At 46.1% G+C, this 19608-nt stretch overlaps 1 protein-coding gene across 2 annotated transcripts in view; it reads right to left on the bottom strand.

Moving 5' to 3' along the window:
* The window catches only part of LOC139366480 (glutamate receptor, ionotropic, AMPA 1a), a 181134-nt gene that overhangs the window by 91093 nt on the left and 70433 nt on the right, over positions 1–19608 (bottom strand). For both annotated transcript variants that reach the window (XM_071103992.1, XM_071103991.1), the window contains exon 4: positions 16298–16482. In XM_071103992.1, the coding sequence (XP_070960093.1) occupies positions 16298–16482 (185 nt within the window). The remainder of the gene's footprint in view (positions 1–16297; positions 16483–19608) is intronic.

The following is a 19608-nucleotide window of genomic DNA, read 5'->3' as shown; positions in this document are numbered from 1 at the left end:
AGAAAAACTTGACTTTAGGATGGACATGACTGGGGAGGGGCTTGTGTGTGTGCGTGTGTGTTCAGTACACTCTACCCATGTAGTGACCTTGGCCAGGGCAGAAGAGACACCAACTAGGGTAAGACATTGTAACAGCAGTGACTCTCAAATATGAATATTCAGTACAATAATTCATGTAGTCTCATCCCATGAATACAAATATACATCACAAAATCCATTCAAACATGACTTCATCAAACCAAATGTCACATGCATCGGTCAGAAAATCCATTCAAACGTTCTGAATCAAATTTCATTTTTTTTGTTGTTGCTCATATTACTTTCTTTGTAACTTCCAAAAACACTCATACTTTATGAGAACTGGTGCGTCCTCTCCTTTAACGTCAAACTACGTCAAACATGTCAAACATGTACCTGTGTTGAGAGTCAATGATCTACAAGTCATTTTACATGCCGAACAACCCCAAGGGAAAATCAGTAGTCTAGTCAAAAGACGCACTGTGCCCAGCTTCGCATGCTGACCAATCTGAGGTAGGCGGCCTGTCCCTGATCTGATACGGCACCTTCAGCATTCATATGTTAAAATGGCTTGCGTGAAATGAGGCTTTATTAGTTGTTGTGTCTTTGGCTACGCCGGATGAATTGATATGACATGCTATTCTATAAATCCTTTCTCCGAAATTAATATTACCTGATTGAGTTAATCATGTAAATGTAATTAACTAGAAAGTCGGGGCACCACAAAATAATATTTATAGAGCAGTTATCTTCCGAATAAACTCTTAAAGACCTAGTAATATTTTACATCAATAGCAGTCAATATTAATCGTCACCTTATTTCAGTCTCATCTGAAAGTTGGAAAATCTTGGTTATCTTCACGGACGACACAACAGTGGTAGGCTTGATTACCAACAACGACGAGACCGCCTACAGGGAGGAGGTGAGGGCCCTCGGAGTGTGGTGTCAGGACAATAACCTCACACTCAACGTCAACAAAACTAAGGAGATGATTGTGGACTTCAGGAAACAGCAGAGGGAACACCCCCCTATCCACATCGATGGAACAGTAGTGGAGAGGGTAGTAAGTTTTAAGTTCCTCGGCGTACACATCAGAGACAAACTGAATTGGTCCACCCACACAGACAGCATCGTGAAGAAGGCGCAGCAGCGCCTCTTCAACCTCAGGAGGCTGAAGAAATTCGGCTTGTCACCAAAAGCACTCACAAACTTCTACAGATGCACAATCGAGAGCATCCTGTCGGGCTGTATCACCGCCTGGTACGGCAACTGCTCTGCCCACAACCGTAAGGCTCTCCAGAGGGTAGTGAGGTCTGCACAACGCATCACCGGGGGCAAACTACCTGCCCTCCAGGACACCTACACCACCCGATGTCACAGGAAGGCCATAAAGATCATCAAGGACAACAACCACCCGAGCCACTGCCTGTTCACCCCGCTATCATCCAGAAGGCGAGGTCGGTACAGGTGCATCAAAGCTGAGACCAAGAGACTGAAAAACAGCTTCTATCTCAAGGCCATCAGACTGTTAAACAGCTACCACTAACATTGAATGGCTGCTGCCAACACACTGACTCAACTCCAGCCACTTTAATAATGGGAATTGATGGGAAATGATGTAAAATATATCACTAGCCACTTTAAACAATGCTACCTAATATAATGTTTACATACCCTACATTATTCATCTCATATGTATACGTATATACTGTACTCTATGTCATCTACTGCATCTTTATGTAATACATGTATCACTAGCCACTTTAACTATGCCACTTTGTTTACATACTCATCTCATATGTATATACTGCACTCAATACCATGTACTGTATCTTGCCTATGCCGCTCTGTACCATCACTCATTCGTATATCTTTATGTACATATTCTTTATTCTCTTACACTTGTGTCTATAAGGTAGTAGTTTTGGAATTGTTAGCTAGATTACTTGTTGGTTATTACTGCATTGTCGGAACTAGAAGCACAAGCATTTCGCTACCCTCGCATTAACATCTGCTAACCATGTGTATGTGACAAATAACATTTTATTTTATTTTATTTTATTTGAAACCTGTGTAACAACTTGAATCAGCAATACAAAACTGGGTTTAATTATATATTTACTAAATACCTAACTAATCACACAGAATTACATATACACAGAACGAATCATACCTTGATTACAAATGATGTCATAAAGGAAAACGTCCCTAGCGGACGGAACAGCTGCACTTCAATAGGTTGGTGGTAGATGGATGGCCGTGTTGCCCAACAACGTCCTTTGAAGAGTGTCTATGGTGGTGATAGGGAAACGTTGTAGTGTCGTCGTTGAGTGGTAGACAGATACTCTGTCTGTCCTCTCCTAGCCCACGCTTACAGCAGGCTAGGAGGTATCACTTCTGTAGCGAATAAGAGTTCAAAGCTCATACCATTCGCAACTAAAGCTCACACTGATGTTGGCTTCATTCTGTAGTTATTATCTGAATCCTTCTGACATCGGACTGTCATTCTAATGTACCCGGAACAGGAGGTTACATTTTCGTCAAGGTCTTATATAGTGGATGGAGAAGGGTGTGTTTCATAGTTTATAGCCCATGTCTCTTCACGGGGGACGGGCCACTGATTGAGCAGAGCCCTAACCTTATGAAAACCCAAATCTCTCATTTGGAAGCTAAAATGTATGTTTAATTTTTTCACCAATAATTTTATATTTAAACATTGGAATTCCCCAACAATTCCATGTGAATCTGATAACTATAACATGTAGACTTTCCCAGATACAGTTTAGGTCATCCTGTCATCAGTTAGTATTTGGTAGCATTGCCTTTACATTGTTTAGCTTTGGTCAAACGTTTTGGGTAGCCTTCCACAAGCTTCCCAAAATAAGTTGGGTGAATTTTGGCCCATTCCTCCTGACAGAGCTGGTGTAACTGAGTCAGGTTGTAGGCCTCCTTGCTCGCACATGCTTTTTCAGTTCTGCCCACACATTTTCTATAGGACTGAGGTCAGGGCGTTGTGATGGCCACTCCAAGAACTTGACTTTGTTGTCCTTAAGCCATTTTGCCACAACTTTGGAAGTATGCTTGGGGTCATTGTCCATTTGGAAGACCCATTTGCGACCAAGCTTTAACTTCCTGACTGATGTCTTGAGATGTTGCTTCAATATATCCACATAATTTTCCCTCTTCGTGATGACATCTATTTTGTGAAGTGCACCAGTCCCTCCTGTAGCAAAGCACCCCCACAAGATGATGCTGCCACCCCCGTGCTTAACGGTTGGGATCGTGTTCTTCGGCTTGCAAGCCTCTCCCTTTTTCCTCCAACCATAACGATGGTCATTATGACCAAACAGTTCTATTTTTGTTTCATCCGACCAGAGGACATTTCTCTAAAAAGTACGATCTTTGTCCCCATGTGCAGTTGCAAACAGCTTTTTTATGGAGGTTTTGGAGCAGTGGCTTCTTCCTAGCTGAGCGGCCTTTCAGGTTATGTCGATATAGGACTCGTTTTACTGTGGATATAGATGCTTTTGTACATGTTTCCTCCAGCATCTTCACAAGATCCTTTGCTGTTGTTCTGGGATTGATTTGCACTTTTCGCACCAAAGTACGTTAATCTCTAGGAGACAGAACGCTTCTCCTTCCTGAGCGGTATGATGGCTGCGTGGTCCCATGGTGTTTATACTCATGCACTATTTTTTGTACAGATGAACATGGTATCTTCAGGCGTTTGGAAATTACTCCCAAGGATGAACCAGACTTGTGGAGGTCTACCATTTTTTTCTGAAGTCTTGGCTGATTTCTTTAGATTGTCCCATGATGCCAAGCAAAGAGGCACTGAGTTTGAAGGTAGGTCTTGAAATACATCCACAGGTACACCTCCAATTGACTCAAATTATGTCAATTAGCCTATCAGAAGCTTCTAAAGCCATGACATCATTTTCTGGAACTTTCCAAGCTGTTTAAAGGCACAGTCAACGTAGTGTATGTTAACCTCTGACCCACTGGAATTATGATTCAGTGAATTATAAGTGAAATAATCTGTCTGTAAACAATTGTTGGAAAAATTACTTGTGTCATGCACAAAGTAGATGTCCTAACCGACTTGCCAAAACTTAGTTTGTTAAGAAGAAATTTGTGGAGTGGTTGAAAAACAAGTTTTTATGACTCTAAGTGTATTAAAACTTCTGACTTCAACTGTATTCAACTGTGATGTTGAAAATTGTGTTTTACTGGAATAAAAGTAATCTTTAATCTGGCTATACAGAGCAGTAGTAATGGCATCTTTTTGTAGGCATTAACTCCGCAATGGTTTGTTGGATAAAGCCTATGGGAAAATGTAGTTTTTGTTGGGTTTTTGGATAAACGCCATAAATAAGGTCTGTGGTTAACATAGGATTAGGAGATCTTGTACATTTTGTTCTGTGAGATAATCTTCATCAACTAATGTCTCTTTTTGTGAATTTTGAATAATTTATGTGATCAAAACAAGCACATAAATCACATAAAGGCCTCATAATTCATAAAGGTCATGTTAACTAACTAACTAGTTACGGTAGTTTTGCTTTAAACCAGGGATGGGCAACTTAGTCTTCGGGGGCAGGAGTGCTGTCGTACTTTATACCAAGTATGTAAACTCCAGTCCTCGGGGGCCAGAGTGCTGTCGTACTTTATACCAAGTATGTAAACTCCAGTCCTCGGGGGCCAGAGTGCTGTCGTACTTTATACCAAGTATGTAAACTCCAGTCCTCGGGGGCCAGAGTGCTGTCGTACTTTAAACCAAGTATGTAAACTCCAGTCCTCGGGGGCCAGAGTGCTGTCGTACTTTATACCAAGTATGTAAACTCCAGTCCTCGGGGGCAGGAGTGCTGTCGTACTTTAAACCAAGTATGTAAACTCCAGTCCTCGGGGGCAGGAGTGCTGTCGTACTTTAAACCAAGTATGTAAACTCCAGTCCTCGGGGGCAGGAGTGCTGTCGTACTTTAAACCAAGTATGTAAACTCCAGTCCTCGGGGGCAGGAGTGCTGTCGTACTTTAAACCAAGTATGTAAACTCCAGTCCTCGGGGGCCAGAGTGCTGTCGTACTTTAAACCAAGTATGTAAACTCCAGTCCTCGGGGGCAGGAGTGCTGTCGTACTTTAAACCAAGTATGTAAACTCCAGTCTTCGGGGGCCAGAGTGCTGTCGTACTTTATACCAAGTATGTAAACTCCAGTCCTCGGGGGCCAGAGTGCTGTCGTACTTTAAACCAAGTATGGAAAATCCAGTCCTCGGGGGCAGGAGTGCTGTCGTACTTTATACCAAGTATGTAAACTCCAGTCCTCGGGGGCCAGAGTGCTGTCGTACTTTAAACCAAGTATGGAAAATCCAGTCCTCGGGGGCAGGAGTGCTGTCGTACTTTAAACCAAGTATGTAAACTCCAGTCCTCGGGGGCCGGAGTGCTGTCGTACTTTAAACCAAGTATGTAAACTCCAGTCCTCGGGGGCAGGAGTGCTGTCGCACCGTAAAGCAGGTATGGGAAACTCCAGTCCTCGGGGGCAGGAGTGCTGTCGCACCGTAAAGCAGGTATGGGAAACTCCAGTCCTCGGGGGCCAAAGTGCTGACGTACTTTAAAGCAGGTATGGGAAACTCCAGTCCTCGGGGGCCAGAGTGCTGTCGTACTTTAAACCAAGTATGTAAACTCCAGTCCTCGGGGGCCAGAGTGCTGTCGTACTTTAAACCAAGTATGTAAACTCCAGTCCTCGGGGGCCAGAGTGCTGTCGCACCGTAAAGCAGGTATGGGAAACTCCAGTCCTCGGGGGCCAGAGTGCTGTCGCACCATAAAGCAGGTATGGGAAACTCCAGTCCTCGGGGGCAGGAGTGCTGTCGCACCGTAAAGCAGGTATGGGAAACTCCAGTCCTCGGGGGCCAGAGTGCTGTCGTACTTTAAAGCAGGTATGGGAAACTCCAGTCCTCGGGGGCCAGAGTGCTGTCGTACTTTAAAGCAGGTATGGGAAACTCCAGTCCTCGGGGGCCAGAGTGCTGTCGTACTTTAAAGCAGGTATGGGAAACTCCAGTCCTCGGGGGCCAGAGTGCTGTCGTACCGTAAAGCAGGTATGGGAAACTCCAGTCCACGGGGGCCAGAGTGCTGTCGTACCGTAAAGCAGGTATGGGAAACTCCAGTCCTCGGGGGCAGGAGTGCTGTCGTACCATAAAGCAGGTATGGGAAACTCCAGTCCTCGGGGGCCAGAGTGCTGTCGTACTTTAAAGCAGGTATGGGAAACTCCAGTCCTCGGGGGCAGGAGTGCTGTCGTACCGTAAAGCAGGTATGGGAAACTCCAGTCCTCGGGGGCCAGAGTGCTGTCGTACTTTAAAGCAGGTATGGGAAACTCCAGTCCTCGGGGGCCGGAGTGCTGTCGTACTTTAAAGCAGGTATGGGAAACTCCAGTCCTCGGGGGCAGGAGTGCTGTCGTACCATAAAGCAGGTATGGGAAACTCCAGTCCTCGGGGGCAGGAGTGCTGTCGCACCGTAAAGCAGGTATGGGAAACTCCAGTCCTCGGGGGCCAAAGTGCTGACGTACTTTAAAGCAGGTATGGGAAACTCCAGTCCTCGGGGGCCAGAGTGCTGTCGTACTTTAAACCAAGTATGTAAACTCCAGTCCTCGGGGGCCAGAGTGCTGTCGCACCGTAAAGCAGGTATGGGAAACTCCAGTCCTCGGGGGCCAGAGTGCTGTCGCACCATAAAGCAGGTATGGGAAACTCCAGTCCTCGGGGGCAGGAGTGCTGTCGCACCGTAAAGCAGGTATGGGAAACTCCAGTCCTCGGGGGCCAGAGTGCTGTCGTACATTAAAGCAGGTATGGGAAACTCCAGTCCTCGGGGGCCAGAGTGCTGTCGTACTTTAAAGCAGGTATGGGAAACTCCAGTCCTCGGGGGCCAGAGTGCTGTCGTACTTTAAAGCAGGTATGGGAAACTCCAGTCCTCGGGGGCCAGAGTGCTGTCGTACCGTAAAGCAGGTATGGGAAACTCCAGTCCTCGGGGGCCAGAGTGCTGTCGTACCGTAAAGCAGGTATGGGAAACTCCAGTCCTCGGGGGCAGGAGTGCTGTCGTACCATAAAGCAGGTATGGGAAACTCCAGTCCTCGGGGGCCAGAGTGCTGTCGTACTTTAAAGCAGGTATGGGAAACTCCAGTCCTCGGGGGCAGGAGTGCTGTCGTACCGTAAAGCAGGTATGGGAAACTCCAGTCCTCGGGGGCCAGAGTGCTGTCGTACTTTAAAGCAGGTATGGGAAACTCCAGTCCTCGGGGGCCGGAGTGCTGTCGTACTTTAAAGCAGGTATGGGAAACTCCAGTCCTCGGGGGCAGGAGTGCTGTCGTACCATAAAGCAGGTATGGGAAACTCCAGTCCTCGGGGGCAGGAGTGCTGTCGTACCATAAAGCAGGTATGGGAAACTCCAGTCCTCGGGGGCCAGAGTGCTGTCGTACCGTAAAGCAGGTATGGGAAACTCCAGTCCTCGGGGGCCAGAGTGCTGTCGTACCATAAAGCAGGTATGGGAAACTCCAGTCCTCGGGGGCCAGAGTGCTGTCGTACCGTAAAGCAGGTATGGGAAACTCCAGTCCTCGGGGGCCAGAGTGCTGTCGTACCGTAAAGCAGGTATGGGAAACTCCAGTCCTCGGGGGCAGGAGTGCTGTCGTACCATAAAGCAGGTATGGGAAACTCCAGTCCTCGGGGGCAGGAGTGCTGTCGTACCATAAAGCAGGTATGGGAAACTCCAGTCCTCGGGGGCCAGAGTGCTGTCGTACCGTAAAGCAGGTATGGGAAACTCCAGTCCTCGGGGGCCAGAGTGCTGTCGTACCATAAAGCAGGTATGGGAAACTCCAGTCCTCGGGGGCCAGAGTGCTGTCGTACCGTAAAGCAGGTATGGGAAACTCCAGTCCTCGGGGGCCAGAGTGCTGTCGTACCATAAAGCAGGTATGGGAAACTCCAGTCCTCGGGGGCCAGAGTGCTGTCGTACTTTAAAGCAGGTATGGGAAACTCCAGTCCTCGGGGGCCAGAGTGCTGTCGTACCATAAAGCAGGTATGGGAAACTCCAGTCCTCGGGGGCCGGAGTGCTGTCACTCTTTATCCCTAGCAAACACAGCTGATTAAACTAATTGCATTCCAATCTAAATATTAGTTGATTATTAGAGTCAGGTGTGTTAACTGGGGCTGGGGCAAAACAATCAGTGTATATGATCATTTTTAGATATACAAGGTAAAGTTGATAATTTCATAATGATGAATCACGTTTGCGAGGCACGCTGCATGGGCTAAAATGGCGAGAAAAGAAGCTCACGTTGGGTGAAATCCAACGTTGTGCATTCAATTCATTAGCTATGTCATATTTAATTTGTAAACAATAGATAATGATATATTACTAGCTCAAACACTTAATCTACAAAGATGACAAGTTCATTAGTGGGTGATGGTGATTTCAGAACCAAAGTGCGGGTGGTGGTGGTGGGGTGGGGGGGGCAAAAACAAGCTACATTCCACCCCTAATCTGATAGTGTTAGTGGTGTGGTAGATGTCTAGTCTCTTTTATGGCTCTAATCTGATAGTGGTAGCGGTGTGGTAGATGCCTAGTCTCTTTTATGGCTCTAATCTGATAGTGGTAGCGGTGTGGTAGATGTCTAGTCTCCTTTATGGCTCTAATCTGATAGTGGTAGTGGGGTGGTAGATGCCTAGTCTCCCTTATGGCTCTAATCTGATAGTGGTAGCGGTGTGGTAGATGTCTAGTCTCCTTTATGGCTCTAATCTGATAGTGGTAGCGGTGTGGTAGATGTCTAGTCTCCTTTATGGCTCTAATCTGATAGTGGTAGCGGTGTGGTAGATGCCTAGTCTCCTTTATGGCTCTAATCTGATAGTGGTAGCGGTGTGGTAGATGTCTAGTCTCCTTTATGGCTCTAATCTGATAGTGGTAGCGGTGTGGTAGATGCCTAGTCTCCTTTATGGTTCTAATCTGATAGTGGTAGTGGGGTGGTAGATGCCTAGTCTCCCTTATGGCTCTAATCTGATAGTGGTAGTGGGGTGGTAGATGTCGAGTCTCTCTTATGGCTCGAGTGGGGGTTCTGTAACTGACAGATCGGGTGTGAGTTCTGTAACTGACAGAGAGAGTGGGGGTTCTGTAACTGACAGAGAGAGTGAGGGTTCTGTAACTGACAGATCGAGTGAGGGTTCTGTAACCGACAGATCGAGTGGGAGTTCTGTAACTGACAGATCGAGTGGGAGTTCTGTAACTGACAGATCGAGTGGGAGTTCTGTAACTGACAGATCGAGTGAGGGTTCTGTAACCGACAGATCGAGTGGGAGTTCTGTAACTGACAGATCGAGTGGGAGTTCTGTAACTGACAGATCGAGTGGGAGTTCTGTAACTGACAGATCGAGTGAGGGTTCTGTAACTGACAGATAGAGTGGAGGTTCTGTAACTGACAGATCGAGTGGGAGTTCTGTAACTCATCATGGACTTTACATGACCTCACACATTCCCAACATATTTGCTTCCTCTGAGAGTCCCCCACACGTTTATATCCCCACTGTGTGTGTGTGTGTGTGTGTGTGTGTGTGTGTGTGTGTGTGTGTGTGTGTGTGTGTGTGTGTGTGTGTGTGTGTGTGTGTGTGTGTGTGTGTGTGTGTGTGTGTGTGTGTGTGTGTGTGTGTGTGTGTGTGTGTGTGTGTGTGTGTGTGTGTGTGTGTGTGTGTGTGTGTGTGTGTGTGTGTGTTGGGAGCAGGCTGGAGGGCATGGCAGACAGTTGCATTAGTTATTAAGGGTGACCCTAGCACAAGGCATGTCCTACAGCACAGCCTCCAGCAAGGAAAACACAGGAGAGGAGAGACGCTGATATCCAAGACACTGGGGGAAGATGGTGGCCAAGATACAGTCACGCTGGGGAAGATGAAGGCCAAGATACAGTCACACTGGGGAAGATGATGGCCAAGATACAGTCACACTGGGGGAAGATGGTGGCCAAGATACAGTCACACTGGGGGAAGATGATGGCCAAGATACAGTCACACTGGGGAAGATGATGGCCAAGATACAGTCACACTGGGGGAAGATGATGGCCAAGATACAGTCACACTGGGGGACGATGATGGCCAAGATACAGTCACACTGGGGGAAGATGATGGCCAAGATACAGTCACACTGGGGAAGATGATGGCCAAGATACAGTCACACTGGGGGACGATGATGGCCAAGATACAGTCACACTGGGGGAAGATGATGGCCAAGATACAGTCACACTGGGGAAGATGATGGCCAAGATACAGTCACACTGGGGAAGATGATGGACAAGATACAGTCACACTGGGGGAAGATGATGGCCAAGTTACAGTCACACTGGGGAAGATGATGGCCAAGATACAGTCACACTGGGGAAGATGATGGCCAAGATACAGTCACACTGGGGAAGATGATGGCCAAGATACAGTCACACTGGGGGAAGATGATGGCCAAGATACAGTCACACTGGGGAAGATGATGGCCAAGATACAGTCACACTGGGGGAAGATGATGGCCAAGATACAGAGTCACACTGGGGAAGATGATGGCCAAGATACAGTCACACTGGGGAAGATGATGGACAAGATACAGTCACACTGGGGAAGATGATGGCCAAGATACAGTCACACTGGGGAAGATGATGGCCAAGATACAGTCACACTGGGGGAAGATGATGGCCAAGATACAGTCACACTGGGGGAAGATGATGGCCAAGTTACAGTCACACTGGGGAAGATGATGGACAAGATACAGTCACACTGGGGGAAGATGGTGGCCAAGTTACAGTCACACTGGGGAAGACACATGGACAAGTTACAGTCACACTGGGGGAAGATGATGGCCAAGATACAGTCACACTGGGGGAAGATGGTGGCCAAGTTACAGTCACACTGGGGAAGACACATGGACAAGTTACAGTCACACTGGGGGAAGATGGTGGCCAAGTTACAGTCACACTGGGGAAGACACATGGACAAGTTACAGTCACACTGGGGAAGACACATGGACAAGTTACAGTCACACTGGGGAAGACACATGGACAAGTTACAGTCACACTGGGGGAAGATGGTGGCCAAGTTACAGTCACACTGGGGAAGATGATGGCCAAGATACAGAGTCACACTGGGGAAGACACATGGCCAAGTTACAGTCACACTGGGGGAAGATGATGGCCAAGTTACAGTCACACTGGGGAAGATGATGGACAGTGTGCTAGCGTAGTTTCCATGAGGCCCCAACTGATTTCACAATACATCAGCATTCCAAGAGTAAAAATAAACACGTCCTCATTCATATATCCTCTGACATTATCTGGTGAGCATTTGGTTCTGTGTATTGGGTGAAGATACCTGCAGGTTTAGAGGGCGACGGGGCAGTGTGTGTGTGTCTACGTGTCTGTGTGTGTGTGTGTGTAAAACACAGGCTGCTATAGAGGCAGAGAGCCGGGAGCAGACCTCTGTGATGGATGGAGTCTGTCTGAGCTGAGAACCGCTGTGGCTCCGCTGCTGTAAACTGGTGAGAAGTGATGCAACTACCTTAACTGTGGGCACCAGGTCATCAATAACACTCACACACACCAGACACTGTCTTCACACATCTAGAGCCAAGCGTTGGAGGAGAGAGAGGGTACACTGTCTTCACACAGCTAGAGCCAAGCGTTGGAGGAGAGAGAAGGGACACTGTCTTCACACAGCTAGAGCCAAGCGTTGGAGGAGAGAGAGGGTACACTGTCTTCACACAGCTAGAGTCAAGAGTTAGAGGAGAGAGAGGGGACACTGTCTTCACACAGCTAGAGTCAAGAGTTGGAGGAGAGAGAGGGGACACTGTCTTCACACAGCTAGAGCCAAGCGTTGGAGGAGAGAGTTGGAGGAGAGAGAGGGGACACTGTCTTCACACAGCTAGAGCCAAGCGTTGGAGGAGAGAGAGGGTACACTGTCTTCACACAGCTAGAGCCAAGCGTTGGAGGAGAGAGAGGGTACACTGTCTTCACACAGCTAGAGCCAAGCGTTGGAGGAGAGAGAAGGGACACTGTCTTCACACAGCTAGAGTCAAGAGTTGGAGGAGAGAGAGGGGACACTGTCTTCACACAGCTAGAGTCAAGAGTTGGAGGAGAGAGAGGGGACACTGTCTTCACACAGCTAGAGCCAAGCGTTGGAGGAGAGAGTTGGAGGAGAGAGAGGGGACACTGTCTTCACACAGCTAGAGCCAAGCGTTGGAGGAGAGAGAGGGGACACTGTCTTCACACAGCTAGAGCCAAGCGTTGGAGGAGAGAGAGGGGAAAGAGGTCTCGGGCTCTTTCTGTTTTTATGTGTGTGTGGGAGGGGGAAGGACACATACGTGTGGTGGAGTGGTGCGTGTGAGTGTGTGTGTGTGTGTGTTTGTGTGTGTGTGTGTGTGTGTGTGTGTGTGTGTGTGTGTGTGTGTGTGTGTGTGTGTGTGTGTGTGTGTGTGTGTGTGTGTGTGTGTGTGTGTGTGTGTGTGTGTGTGTCATTAATTGCTATGCCAGGATAAACCCTTCCCAGCAAGCAGTAGCGTGGTGAGTAAGTGTTTCGCTACAGCTCCAAATGTCAACCTAACCGTATCTATATCTCCTGTCTCTAATACACTGAGACTAATACAGTACACTGGACGACTGTTGCCTGGGAGGATCCTCTTATCCACAGTTTGGCCTTTATTGTCAATAATCTTGCCCTGTAGGCAGCTCTACAAACTGGTCACTATCTGGCACAGCCAGAAAGTCAAACTCTGAAACCCTAACTAACCCTAACCACACCATGTGCCTTAATGCCTTAATAACAAACTTGTATGTCATTTGTAAATACGGATACAATTGTTAAATTACGAGTCTAGTAGGTTTAGCCACGGAAAAAGGCAGGAACCTTCCTGCTACCCATGATTGGCTGAGTTAACGGATGGGTTGAATATGCTGAGAGATGAGTTCAGATTGGTAGCCACGTAGCTCACTTCTGTCTATAACATGAGATGCTCAGTATGTGTAGATAATCCTTTCTACTACATAAAAAAAAGATATAGCGTTAGCCATGCAGAACTGCAAAAGTGTTGCTACAGCTCTCAACAACATTGCTGCCCTGAATTTAGCAGGCGCTATCGACAAAGATCAGTGGGAAAACGTTGTGATGGACGACATTTTGCACACAATCAGTGTGAACCAGAGTGACTTGACACAACAACAGGCCAAACAAGCTGTAGCTCGCTACAAACCAAACAGAAGAGACACGCTGCCGTGAAGCCTTCCTCCATGTATACGGGTCATTTTCAGATATTATACATTTCAAATGTTGTCAAAGTTGTTTTTTTGCAGGTTAAAAGGTACGGTTAGCTAGCTAGCCAACGTTAGCTTGCTGGCTCGCTATCTAACATTAAGTGTGTGATCTGTGTATTTACATTATACATATCTCAGGAAACCACTTGCATTGCATAGCTAGCTAACATTGAACCTAGTTGGTTAGCTTTAGATACCTGCAGATTCATACTACAGCATTTCATGCATGGTGGCTAGCTATGACAATCCGTTTGTACTGTAGCTACGGGTAGGGATTATGGTTAATTGTTTAGCTAGCTAGCTACATGTCTAAACAAAATACTACACTTCATCAGATGATTACATGACCCATCAAGTTAGCCAGGTGTGTTTGGGGGGTGATTAAGGCCATCTATTGTATTTCATGAACATGTCTAGACAATAGTGACCCATTTACTTAGCTAGATGTGGCTGGGGGTTGGTTATAGCATTTCTTTCACGTGACCCAACAATTTAGACAAGTGTGTCTGGGTAAGCATCATCTAATAATTATTTATATAATATTTTTATCTGGACACTCCATTTCTGATATTGCTCCTATCCAAATATGGAAGTAACCATTTCACTGTACCAATTACACCTTCTGTTTCCTGTTCATGTGACAAATCAACTTAGATGTGATTTGATATAGTGTGTGTTTACCAGAGATGGTAATGTGAAGAACAACATGACCTGCACCAAAGTCAGACTAGGATATAAAGTGCATTTGGAAACTATTCAGACTCCTTGACTTTTTACACATTTTGTTACGTTTGTTACGTTTTATTCTAAAATTGATTAAATATTATTTATTTTTTATCAATCTACACACAATACCCCATAATGACATTAAGTGAAAACAAGTTTTTAGACATTTTTGCGAATTTATCACAAATAAAAACCAGAAATACCTTATTTACATAAGTTACTCAGACCCTTGAGATGTTTCTACAACTTGGATTCCACCTGTGGTAAATTCAATTGATTGGACATGATTTGGAAAGGCACACACCTGTCTATATAAGGTCCCAGAGTTGACATTGCATGTCAGAGCAAAATCCAAGTCGTGAGGTCGAAGGAATTGTCTGTGGAGCTCCGAGAAAGGATTGTGCCGAGCCACAGATGTGGGGAAGGGTACCAACATTTTTTTGCAGCATTGAAGGTCTCCAAGAACACAGTGGCCTCCATCATTCTTAAATGGAAGAAGTTGAGCAATTGGGGGAGAAGGGCCTTGGTCAGGGAGCTGACTAAGAACCCAATGATCACTCTGACCAAGCTCGAAAGTTCCTCTGTGGAGATGGGAGAACCTTCCAGAAGGACAACCATCTCTGCAGCACCCCACCAATCAGGCCATTATAATAGAGTGGCCAGATGGAAGACACAGTTAAAGGCACATGACAGCTCGCTTGGAGATTGCCAAAAGGCACTTAAAGACTCTCAGACCATGAGAAACAAAAATCTCTGGTTTAATGAAACAAATATTGAACTCTATGGCCTGAATGCCAAGCGTCACGTCTCGAGGAAACCTGGCACCCTCCTTACGGTGAAGTATGGTGCCGGCAGCATCATGCTGTGGGGTTGTTTTTATGTGGAAGGGACTGGGAGACTAGTCATAATCGAAGAAAAGATGAACGGAGCAAAGTAGAGAGAGATCCTTGATGAAAATCTGCTCCAGAGTGCTCAGGACCTCAGAGGGAGGCGAATGTTCACCTTCCAACATTACAACGACCCTAAGCACACACGCAAGAAAATGCAGGAGTGGCTTCGGGACAAGTCTCTGAAGGTCTTTGAGTGGCCCAGCCAGAGCCCGGACTTGAACCCGATCGAACATCTCTGGAGAGACCTAAAAATAGCTGTGCAGCGAATCTCCCCATCCAACCTGACAGAACTTGAGAGGATCTGCAGAGAAGAATGGGAGAAACTCCATGCTTGAAGTGTCATACCCAAGAAGACTTGAGGCTACATTCACTGCCAAAGGTGCTTCACCAAAGTACTGAGTAAAGGGTCTGAATACTGAAATGTGATATTTCTGTTTGCTTTGTCATTATGGGGTATTGTGTGTAGATTGATAGGGAAAAAATACAATTGAATCAATTTTAGAATAAGGCTGTAAAGTAACAAAATATGGAAAAAGTAAAGGGGTCTGAATACTTTCCAAATGCACTGTAGGCCAAGGACTACATCAATGTATTTTTACCTGGAGTTGTTCCTACTACTTTCAAACACTTTGTTTTGAAATCTTTGGTTTTTTACTTTACTACCTTACTCACTCTTTTTAGCACATGGCCTCAGATGTGAATCCTTAAATAGATGGGTGGGGCTAAGGCTTAAGATGGTGTGAATGATGCTGAATGGGTGTAGACAAAGAAGTGCTCTCCAGTAGGTGTACCAAAACATTAATGGACCATTTTCTCAAAAGTAGAGTTACAAGTTTAGCAACTTTTAAAGCAGAATTACTTTCCCATTGTTCCTCAACTGAGGTCACATATAAGCCTATTTTGACTTTGCAGCTGGCCTATCTAGCGAAAATTGCTCAGTTCTGCCTCCACGGCAAGATTCATGACAATAAACGTCAACCTGTCTCTCTTACCTTCTCTTCTCTCTCTCTTTATTACTCTCTGTCTTTCTCTGCTAGCTATGTGGTGTTTATTTCACTGAGAATTCATGTTAATTATGTCTCACGTGCAACAGAGTGATGCTTTCTCAAATGTCTGGATTCAATTAATTCACAGAAAGCCAAAGTATAACGACCCAAATCATGCCTACTTTTGTCATCTGACAGGCATTTTTATGTGGCACAGTTCTAACCAAACCAGGTCTGGCAAAGTTCTGGCTTATGTATGGTAGCTGCTTACCATTTTTGCCATTGCTGGCCCACTACTAGCGATGCAGATGACTCCTGCAATGTCACAGTCTCGTTACCGTTTTGAGGGTTGAGGTGAGTCTTTCTATCTTGTTACCTTTTTGAGGATGGAGGTGAGTCTTTCGGTCTCACAGTCGATGATGATCTGTCCCTCCTTCCTCTTGTCCAGGTCTTGGAACACCTTGAGGAACGAGGTCTCCGTCATGGTCTCCACGTTGACAGACGTCACCAGCCAGCTCCTCTCAGCAGCCGTGTCCAGGACCTTCTGCAGCACAGACAGGCCTACAGGTCAGGGGCAAAGGTCATGGGTTAGAGGTGAACTATGGCTGTTTTCCAAAAGGCATCCTATTCCCTGGTGCCCTGGTGCAGTACATGGTGAATAGGGTGCCATTTTGGATGCATCGTATGACATCATTTACACTGTATGACTGACATGTCTTAGAAACCAAGCATCTTGTCCAAAAGCCCAAGAAGCACCTTTCCCACTAAGCCCAAGAAGCATCTTGTCCAAATGCCCAAGAAGCACCTTTCCCACTAAGCCCAAGAAGCATCTTGCCCAATAAGCCCAAGAAGCACCTTGTCCAAAAGCCCAAGAAGCATCTTGCCCACTAAGCCCAATAAGCATCTTGTCCAAAAGCCCAAGAAGCACCTTTCCCACTAAGCCCAAGAAGCATCTTGCCCAATAAGCCCAAGAAGAACCTTGTCCAAAAGCCCAAGAAGCACCTTTCCCACTAAACCCAAGAAGCATCTTGCCCAATAAGCCCAAGAAGCACCTTTCCCACTAAGCCCAAGAAGCATCTTTCCCACTAAGCCCAAGAAGCATCTTTCCCACTAAGCCCGAGAATCACCTTTCACACTAAGCCCAAGAAGCATCTTTCCCACTAAGCCAGAGAAGCACCTTTCCCACTAAGCCCAAGAAGCACCTTTCCCACTAAGCCCAAGAAGCATCTTGCCCAATAAGCCCAAGAAGAACCTTTTCCAATAAGCCCAAGAAGCACCTTTCCCACTAAGCCCAAGAAGCATCTTGCCCAATAAGCCCAAGAAGCACCTTTCCCACTAAGCCCAAGAAGCACCTTTCCCAATAAGCCCAAGAAGCACCTTTCCCACTAAGCCCAAGAAGCACCTTTCCCACTAAGCCCAAGAAGCATCTTGTCCAAAAGCCCAAGAAGCACCTTTCCCACTAAGTCCAAGAAGCATATTGCCCAATAAGACCTATCCATCAATAACAAAGCTTTCATGCTAACATAGACCTATCCATCAATAACAAAGCTTTCATGCTAACATAGACCTATCCATCATAAGACTTTCTCTGACAGCACAGCGATGTAATATATGATTACCGGCTCCAGAGGGACAGTTCATTATAACGACTGGGATGCCATGTACAGATATGTTGTTACAGCACTTGGTGTTACTCTGAATAATCACTCCACACACACACACACACACACACACACACACACACACACACACACACACACACACACACACACACACACACTTGCACAAACAAATGCGCACCACACATACCAGGGCGACCACAGGCATAAGCGACATAAGTGGCCGCTTAGGGCCCCTGGCCGCAAGGGGGCCCCCATTTTTTTATATATGTATTTTTTTTGGAACTCAATTGGGGTCTCAACTTACTATTTAGAGTTAAAATCGTAGAATACAGAAGGTACAATTTCAAAATTTGGTTGTGCATCAGCAGTTTTTCTCTTGTTATGTCAGTCACTGAGACTCATTCAATTAGCCCATTTCAGCTAACATTTTTTAGATTGGAAGTTTGTCTAGCCAGCTGTCTAAACTTGTAGTAATCATGACCGAATCCTGACCGGCAATGCAGGGCACATGCCCAGAAGCCCTAACCTCCATTGGTCACCCATTGTTTATGTTAGTCATTGTCACTCAGATATCTTATTAACATGGCATAAGTCATGCAAAATGTGTAGAATTGCAGAAAATGATCTTTAAAACGGCAAAAGAAAATCACCCCTTGACAAAATCTGTAGAATTGCAGGGAAATAGCTGTAAAACTGTTCTTTTTTCTCTTCCCCATGGCAACATGTGTAGAATTGCAGGGAAATAGCTGTAAAACTGTTCTTTTTTCTCTTCCCCATGGCAATTTTTTTTTTTTTATTTTACCTTTATTTAACCAGGCAAGTCAGTTAAGAACAAATTCTTATTTTCAATGACGGCCTGGGAACAGTGGGTTAACTGCCTGTTCAGGGGCAGAACGACAGATTTGTACCTTGTCAGCTCGGGGGTTTGAACTCGCAACCTTCCGGTTACTAGTCCAACGCTCTAACCACTAGGCTACCCTGCCGCCCCCTGCCGCCCTCTACATGTGTAGAATTGCAGGGAAATAGCTGTAAAACTGTTCTTTTTTCTCTTCCCCATGGCAACATGTGTAGAATTGCAGGGAAATAGCTGTAAAACTGTTATTTTTTCTCTTCCCCATGGCAACATGTGTAAAATTGCAGGGAAATAGCTGTAAAACTGTTCTTTTTTCTCTTCCCGATGGCAACGTGTAGAATTGCAGGACGTGTTATAAAACCACTCGATTTTCTATTTGCTCCATTGTGTAGAATTGCAGGACCACTAAAATGTTTTGCCGCGAGGTGGGGTACCCCTAACTAAATCTCACTAAGGGCCCCCAAAAGGCAAGAGCTGGCCCTGCACACACACACAGACACAGACAGTCCCTCAGAGGCACCAATTACATCCAGGCCACTCCATTAAGCTGTCCCCATAGGCTGCTAATGCACTAAAGTATCATGGGGGAACAGGCTAGGGAACCAATGGGCTCGCGGCTCAGAACAGGGACAGGAAATAAGAGGCCATTAGGGAACACATCGATCATGGCTGCAGATTTACAGTGTGGGAGGCACACACACAGTATCATATTAGACCAATCAGAATCCTCCTGGGAGGTGACAGACAGTTATTCCAGAAGGTAAACAAAGCTTTTACCAACTGCAGAGCGGCGGCCATTACTAAACCAAATACTGAATTATAACAATTACATTATAAGCTAAGCTAATACATGAAGCTGTATTCCACACAGCCAGTCACAACTGCACTAGAGAGAATCATCAAAAATGGCATAAGACCCTCTTTACATATTTCACATGCCATATTTGCAGCAGGGTTGTTGGTGTGTGTCTAACTAGTCAGAATTATGTTGAAAGGTGATGGATGCCTGGCTCCGTTGGATGGTTTAGAGGAGAGGTTGAGAAGTGGTTTAAAAGGGGTTGGTGACACCTGATAAATACAATGTGTCAAATCACATAAATCATTTGAGAAATCGGACATAGCTTTAGTTCAGTGGGCAAATACAGTCCAGTGGTGTTCAGAATACTTGGTTTCAAACCCAGCAGCCAGTCACATTAAACCATTGACTGCTAT

The sequence above is a fragment of the Oncorhynchus clarkii genome, chromosome 14, assembly GCF_045791955.1.
Source record: "Oncorhynchus clarkii lewisi isolate Uvic-CL-2024 chromosome 14, UVic_Ocla_1.0, whole genome shotgun sequence".
Taxonomy (NCBI): Eukaryota; Metazoa; Chordata; class Actinopteri; order Salmoniformes; family Salmonidae; genus Oncorhynchus; species Oncorhynchus clarkii.
This window is presented reverse-complemented; position numbering and strand designations above follow the sequence as displayed.